Consider the following 8055-nt stretch of genomic DNA (forward strand, 5'->3'; position numbering starts at 1 on the left):
ATTTATAAAAAAAATAATTCTAAAAAAAGTAATTTTTTTTTAAAAAAATAACGAATTATACAAATAGTAATATCAATAAACAAAATATATTATATTTATTACTAATTCATCCCTTCAATGCATCTATTTCGTTTTTGTCATTCTTTTAGAGTATATTGTAAATGTATTTTTATGATATTATTCATATTATATACATTTCTAATCTGATTTAAATTAATTAAAAGCTAAAAAGAAAAATAATTAAAAGAAACTCTCGAATAAACCCGTCATAAAGTGGGCCTTCTCCCCCTTCCCTCCTCGGGCCCATTACACGAGAACAAAATCGAGTCGACGCGAGCGTTGGAGTGTCAACACCGTCCCCCTTCCAACATATCCCCGCTGTCCCTCGTCTCCTCCTCCTTCCTCCCCCCCCCTCTCGTTCCACTTTCTAGGGCTTTCCCTCGGGGAAATCCCCAATTCTTGTTCGATTTAATCCGCATCTACCCCTCGATTCTGTCGCGGAATCTCCTCCTCCTGCTCCAATGACATGATGCGATCTTGCGACATTTCATGAAGCAGCAGCAGGTTCTTGGATCGATCCCGCGCGCCGCTGCCGGTAACTCTCGTCTCCATGGCGCCGCCGCTGAGGATCGCGATCGTCCGCGACGAGGAGACCGCCGCCGACGACACGCCGACGGCCAAGAAGACGCTCAGGGCCGAGTCCAGGGTCCCGCTCACCAGGTGGGAGGCGGCTGCCGCGGCCGCTGTGTTCTTGATCTTCGCCGTTGGACTGTTCTGTATCTTCCTCACCATGCCCGAGGCAGAGTACGATAAGATCCTCAGGCTGCCGCGCAACCTCTCCGACCTCCGCGTCCTCAAGTGAGCTCCTTTCTTTCTTTAGCTCTACTTCCATTGTGGGTCTGCTTGAATTTGGCTTTCTTCTTGCAGAAAAACATAAATTGATACATTTTCTTTCGTGTAATTCTCGTCCTGAGATATTATTTATCGTACGGGTGTGCTTCCCTAATTCAATACTTTTAGATATGTGTGATCTTTTCGTCTAGTAGTTAGTCAGATGCATCCAGATAGGTCACACACTAATATACATATGAACATTTCGATCAGCATAACGCCGATTAACAATCACTGCAAAAGTATGATATAGGTTTTCAGATGTAACGTTTAGAACCTTGGGGCTATTTAGCTTTGCTGATGCTACTAAAATTTGATTGTCATCATATAAGAAAACCCCAAATGTATATATATGATACTTTTGAAAACCAATGGAAAGCCAAATGTTTGTTATGAAAAGTTTGTTTCTAAAATTGTTTTTTGGCCAAATGTTACTGCGAAGCAAAGTCTTGACAAGCAATGGCATTGTTGGAGGAGATGGTGGTCGTGGCAACAATAGCAATTATTGTAGTAATGCTTTGTAATGGTGCAAATGTTGTTAATAGTGCTGGTGACCAATGGACATGGTGACAATGGTGGTGGTGGTGGGGGTAGGGAGGTGGTTGTAATTGATGGTGGTGGTGGCAGCGATTGCAATAGCGATGCATGTCGAGGTCAAGAGTGATTGTGTCATAATTCCTTTTAGAAGAAGTCAGAAACAGGTCATGACCTTTTCTTAAACAAGTTTTTTTAGTTTATCTTTTTTTTAAAAAACCTTTCAGAAAATGTGAACAAATTCCCAAATTTTACAATAGCAACTTCTTAGTTTTAGAAATTAAATCTGCCAAAATTTTAGAAAAGCAACTTCTTTGATTTAAAAGTTAAAAAAGTTGCACAAAATTATTTTAACAAGCCCAGACATATTCTTCTTGTTCTTTTCCTTCTTTTTTCCCTTTCTCTAACTTAGTGTTTTGCTATTTTTCTTTGGCGAGGCTGAGATATTGCATTATCATATACTAGTTGGACACTTGTTAAAGATATCATTATATTTCTTAATTATCACCTTAGATGAAAATGAAAAGTGAGACATCCTGGTTCATATGTGCTTATCAACTTATTTCCTGCTCATAACACTATGGCATGAGGATTCTAGATAGCTTGTGAAAAATTATTTTCTTGTATCTGGTTTCTTGCCTTCTTTTATCTTTGTTTCAGATTTTAAACCAACAGCTATGCATCTCAATCAATTTATGTGTTCAATCTTTTGTAATACATGTTTGTAGGAATATTCTTTTGATCCAAGTATTCTTGTGTGGTGATTATGTTTCTTGTAAAAGCATGTGAAGCAGCCATGATTGAGTTATGGATGTCGTGTTGACAATAAAATAGTCAACTATGTCTTTCCATTAGGAGGGACTTCTAACTCTGAAGGCTCAAACTAAATTAATCATACGCGGTACCCTTACTTCACAATATGTATGTAGATTGGGATATCAGAGTATTGAGCTAGGAATCAGTTTAGAGGATTTCTTTTTTCTTTTTTTGAATGAATGAATGGGGTTTGTATTGATATGACACTATATATTTTGGTCTCTCTTTTAATAAGTGATACAATATATTTCAATTTAAGATTGGTATTGTATAGGTTTGGTTTAGAAGTACATCTGGTCCATTTATCATAGTATAAAAGATATAGATTTCATTGGATGGTCATATTTTGGGGCTAGGGACTGTTTTGGAGGATGTTTAGCTGGTGACTTTGAATTATAAGTTGTTTATTTGCCAGAGCCATTGAATGATTTTTTTTTATAACTTTGAAGATTCTCATTTTTGTTCAGAAACATAGTCCATTGAAGAATTAGGATGTTCTTTTGTAAGCCGTAGTTTATTTTGTTAGCTTCATATGATTCATGTTTTTTTTTTTTTGCATATCTATCATTGATGGCTGGAACCAGTTGATTTGTTGTTATGTTATCGTGCTTGGTGGTTCATTTTTAGAAGCAGCCGTGAACACCCCTCATTGTCTGTACTCTGTACAACCTTTTTCATTCTCCAACTGTAGTTCCATTGTATACTATTCATTCAGACTGATGAACTTGTGGTACTATTATGTGAATAACTGTGGGAAACCTTTTCTTAAATGAACTCTTTGGATTTTCTATTCCAGATTTACCAGTACCGGCATCCTATTCCAAGTTAAGCAGAAATTAGTTTCAGATTTGCTTATAATCTTCTGTCGATGCGGTTCTTTATATTCACCAAGAAATAGTGGCCATATCTTTGTTGTAATAATATAATGTTGCATCATATTTGCATAGGATTTAACTCAGAGTGGTATTCAATTATAAGTAAAATAATTGGAAAAGGCATGTTGAAGGGCACTTTTGTCCATGGCCATAACTCTGTTGTAATAACTTAATGTTGCATCATATTTGCAAAGGAATTAGATCATAGTAGTCTTTAAGGAATTGGATCATGGTCGTATTCAAGTATAAGTAAATTGTGGCCATAACTTTGTTGTAATAACTTAATGTTGCATCATATTTTGCATAGGAATTAAATAGTGGTAGTATTCAAGTATAAGCCAAATAATTGGAAAGGGCATGTTGTAGGCATTTTTGTTCATGGCTAGTCTAAGATAATTATCTGGTGGTGTCTGATAAAAAAGGTATCTTTGTGTTGATATTGTCAAATGAGTTCCTGACTTCCTTCTATCTTCTATTGAATGACAACCTATCAGTTCACAACTTATTCTGTTCTTAATGTCAACTTTGGCTTAATGCTTAAGTAGCAAACTTCCCATTGTGAACTTTATTTTCTTTTTCCTTAGCAGTAGTATCTCCTTACAATTTGACTTGGATTAATATCCAAGACAACTGATCTATCTGTATGTAATATGGAAATTATGCTTGCAGTAAAAAAATGACATAATGCACAGCTTCTTTACTTCTTGTACTTAGTTAGCATAGTATTAAGTTTTTCTTTTCCTGTTATTCTCTTATGCAGAAATAATTTGGCCGTATACGCCAGAGATTACCAAGCCAAATTTGTATTAGGATATTGTTCAATCTACATCTTTATGCAGACATTCATGATACCTGGTACTATATTCTTGTCATTACTGGCTGGAGCTCTTTTTGGGGTCATAAAAGGTGTTATTTTGGTTGTTTTCTCTGCAACTTCTGGTGCTTCATCCTGCTATTTCCTTTCCAAGTTAATTGGCAGGCCTTTGGTCAGCTGGATGTGGCCTGAAAAGTTGAGATTTTTCCAAGCAGAGGTACTGACAGAGTTCCTTGTGTGATAATTTGCCTTTTATTTTCTGGGCTGCCTCTGTTTATATTTGTTTTCTAGAGACCTTTTCAGGCTTATGGCTTACTTCTTTACATACTTGAATCAATTGATTAACAATTTGCTCATCTCAGAATCTGTTCTTTTCTGGATGCAGATAGCAAAACGCAGAGAAAGGCTGCTAAATTACATGCTTTTTTTGAGGATAACCCCATCTTTACCTAACACATTCATAAATCTGGCATCTCCAATTGTTGATGTTCCTTTTCGCATTTTCTTTCTTGCAACATTGGTTGGTCTTGTTCCAGCATCTTACATAACTGTCAGAGTAAGTTTCTTTTTTATCTGCTAGAATCTACTTATTTTGAACTGTCATTTCGTTTTATTCATTTTCAAATATCCTCTTGATATCATTCATTTCCACCCTAGTTTGCTTGGCTGTGTAGCCAGCTAAGATGCACCAACTTGCTGTTGCATTTTTGCCCTATATTTCACTGGTGATGGATGTGTATTGAGATTAAAAGTTTTATTCAGACTTGCTAGTATGTTACATTTCAGCAACAATAGTGATCTTTTTCACCGTATTTAAAAGGTTGACCTATATGGGGCTAGCTCGTAGGTTTGTTGATCTTTTCACTCTTGCAAGTTGAGATATTAAGTTAAGCCTTTGCAGGCACTGGCTGAACAGGCTGACCCTGCAACATGGCCCAGCTCTTTCAGCTGGGGCCTATGAGGCGCCTACCCCTGTATCGCCAGCATTAGGTTCGATTCCATTTATAAAATTTACAGATTTTGAGGACCATCATTTTAGAAAAAGATCAACCCAGTGTACAAGGTTTTTTGGGACTTGGGAGGATGAAATGGACAGTCATACCTCTATATTTTGAGGGTCATCATTTCTATGCTTTATAATTTGGTGCCATCTGTTACTGTGATTTACCAACACCTAAAGTGATTTTGGTTTCTTTTTTTCATTATTGTATCTATCTCCTCTATATGAATGCCGACTTTCTTACTCTAGTTTTGATGGCACACATGTCACATCTGTGTTGTACAAAATGCGTTAAGATGAGAACTTGCAAGATCCGTAGACCAGTAGAATGTACGACTTGTAGAAGATCTACCACCATCCTTGGTAGTTCGTACTATTGTTTAGATTAGCTTCTCTTGAACTTGAACATTCAGCATATGACTGTATAATTGACTAGGCTCTGGCGAATTATCTGAAAACATCTTGTTCTTTATTGGCATTTCTGGGTTGGTTGGTTGTTTGTTTGTTGTTCTCTTTTAATCAACTCAGCATTGGCCTTTGGCCAACTTTTATCATCATTGTTCATATCTTTTCCTATACAATACTGGGACTAACCAGACTCTACTGCTTTGTACCTGAAGGCAGGTCTGGCTCTCGGGGACTTGAAATCTGTTAGGGATCTCTATGACTTGAAGACATTGGCGGTCCTGTTCCTTATTGGATTTGTCTTCATATTTCCAACAATCCTAAAGAGAAAGAGAACATATGAATGAGGCAGCTTGCTTGGCGTTGACTTTTTTTGCTTTCTGTGACAAATTATTGTTTTCTGTCACCTGAACATTAGAAAAAGTAAGGTATAACCCTCATTTTTTTTGTTTTCTTTGGCCACGAACCTGCCTCATCCGCCCACGACTTAGCTTGTAGAATGAACCAAAGTGTAACTTTCTATTGGTGATACGAAGTTTCTGCTTTTGTTGTCGTAGAGATTCGACTTTCTCCTGTTGTCGATGCTGTTGGTGATACAATCTACGGTTCTCATCTGTCTCGGTTCCCACAGGAAACAGGACTCCCCACAGCCTCTCGTCTGCTTCCGTAAGTTCCATGACGTCAGCTCAAGGATGCCATCGTCACTTCTGCCAGAGAGGAGAGAATATGGTTCCTGCCTTGGTCCAGACAGGAGATGCGAGCGTTGTGGGTCCCAACTGGTCATCCAACTGGATTGGAGACAGCCCTCAAATAAAAATGTGGGAAAAACCATGACGTATATAATTGTTTTTATATCATTCTATGTTTCGTTAGGTTTTGATAGTGTTTTCATGAATAGTCATGAAGCTTTAAAACAGGCTTTATGACACTAAGAATGAAGCATCGCTACATCATTATTACTCTTTTAACCCTATCATGTCATCAGGTCCATATGGCTGACATGGAAGGCCCAAGCCCATCACAACAAGCCCGGCCCAATATTCCTCCTCGTAACTCGCATGTCCTCTGCTAACTCGACTGCGCATATTTCTAAATTACATAAAGCAGCATTGATATATTGATTCGTAACCATGCCCAAAGAAGCACCATCAATATTATACATCACTATTATACCATATAAAATATCGTATGTTAATTCCTAGGATACGAAGACATGCAATAATTAATTAGTACTACATAGCTTAATTGACGTGCAACAGCACCTCCAATGGCACATAGAAAAGGTGGTCATGGAGACGGACGAAAGAAGAAAAGAAGGCAGGTAGGATCATACGGCGGGCGCTGTGCGTCTGTGCCCGGTCGGTATATATGCAGCACCGAGAATGGGCATGAAATGGAAGGAAGAGACAGAGATGGGAGGAGGGCGGCAGCTACATGCGGAGTAGCCCCCCGTGCAGCGGATAGAGGAAACAAGGGCGTTAAGAAGCCATTAATGGCGGCATGTAGAACTCGACAACTTCTGTTTCATTCATGTAGCCCACCATTTCGGCTGCGGGCGCATTCACCTCCTGCCGTCAACTTAATCTACAGTGTATCTCTCTCTCTTCCTAAAGCAATGCTTGCATTTAATATCCATGAGGTCACATCTTGAGCGTCCGTCTCATCTGGTCTGAAAGATCCTCTCAAGATTGCGTTCGACGGGATCCTTATGATTTGACGACGATGAGACAGTTGAACGCAAAAAGATATATATGTATATATATATATATATGTATGTGTATATATATAATGAGACAAAATCCAAAGTGGAATGGAATAAATCTGATCTGTATATGATGTCAATCCATGCAGTGTGCAGCTCTCAACAACCATCTCATCGGGGAAGACAACACGCATCCCTTGTGCCCCACTCCTGTCTCAATAGAATGTGATGTCCATCCCCTCCCTCCCGGAAGTGAAAGATGGGTAGATGGCGGAGCTGTGTTGCAGTACACTTCATCGAACAGAAACATCCAACACTTGCGACAAAGCTTTAATGTCCATCATCTGCCATTGTCTTATATGTAAACATGGGAAGAACGGATGCCACTGAGTTGGTAACAATACCATCACTCATCTCCATCAGAATCTTCCCTTCATTACATCGACCTCCCCCCATTAATGACAAGCTATAGTCGTGAGATTTATTCCAGTCACATGCACTTCCCTCTCAAAGCTGTGGACAGGCTTGCATCGAGCTGGCCATGCAAATGTGTTCCTTTGCTTGCTCAAAGACCTGCTTGCTTGCAAACCATGAACAGCATCTGCACGAGCTTCAATAGTTGGCCAAATATACACTGTGAAACCCTAAACAGCAGAATTTAAAGAACCCCCCCCCTACCTTCGATCTGTTTTCCCCTTTGCATGCATGCCTTTCTCGAGAGAGTGTGGAGGACAGGCATGGCTCACTATCATGTTGGCAGCTGACCCTGCACTGCACACCCCATTCACTGAGCTGAGACTGACCCGAAGCGAACGCCCACAGCAATCCCATGTGGAAGCCCCCAACAGCACATTTATTTGATCGCTCCATTTGCTCAAACACTGCAAGCAGGCAGGAGACCGGCCAGTCCATCAGCAGTACCAGAAGACAAGGACAGTGTTCTACCCTCTCCATCAGCACCGCTCTTTGGGTGGCATCACAAGCTCAGCAAGTTCACGTTTTGGTGACCATAGATTGT

The 8055-nt window shown here is 39.3% G+C and overlaps 1 protein-coding gene across 2 annotated transcripts; it reads left to right on the forward strand.

The window, feature by feature from the left end:
* The first annotated feature begins 347 nt into the window (after positions 1-347).
* On the forward strand, positions 348-5891 carry LOC103987102 (uncharacterized membrane protein At4g09580). 2 transcript variants are annotated; one of them, XM_009405301.3, is made up of 4 exons: positions 348-858; positions 3877-4147; positions 4316-4486; positions 5551-5891. In XM_009405301.3, exons 1-4 carry the CDS (start codon positions 611-613, stop codon positions 5680-5682), a joined length of 822 nt encoding a protein of 273 aa, XP_009403576.1. In that variant the 5' UTR covers positions 348-610; the 3' UTR covers positions 5683-5891. The 2 variants fall into 2 exon arrangements, with proteins under 2 accessions (XP_009403576.1, XP_064967886.1); XM_065111814.1 differs by having other exon boundaries at positions 5555-5891.
* The last annotated feature ends 2164 nt before the right edge of the window (positions 5892-8055 follow it).

The sequence above is a fragment of the Musa acuminata genome, chromosome BXJ2-6 (genome assembly GCF_036884655.1).
Source record: "Musa acuminata AAA Group cultivar baxijiao chromosome BXJ2-6, Cavendish_Baxijiao_AAA, whole genome shotgun sequence".
Classification (NCBI taxonomy): domain Eukaryota; kingdom Viridiplantae; phylum Streptophyta; class Magnoliopsida; order Zingiberales; family Musaceae; genus Musa; species Musa acuminata.

Excerpts from the sequence above, each read along its gene's own strand:
- LOC103987102 (XM_009405301.3), top strand. The coding sequence starts at position 611 with ATGGCGCCGCCGCTGAGGATCGCGATCGTCCGCGACGAGGAGACCGCC. Across the intron at positions 4,148-4,315 it reads TGAGATTTTTCCAAGCAGAG|ATAGCAAAACGCAGAGAAAG; the intron begins GTACTGACAGAG and ends TTCTGGATGCAG. Across the intron at positions 4,487-5,550 it reads CATCTTACATAACTGTCAGA|GCAGGTCTGGCTCTCGGGGA; the intron begins GTAAGTTTCTTT and ends TTGTACCTGAAG.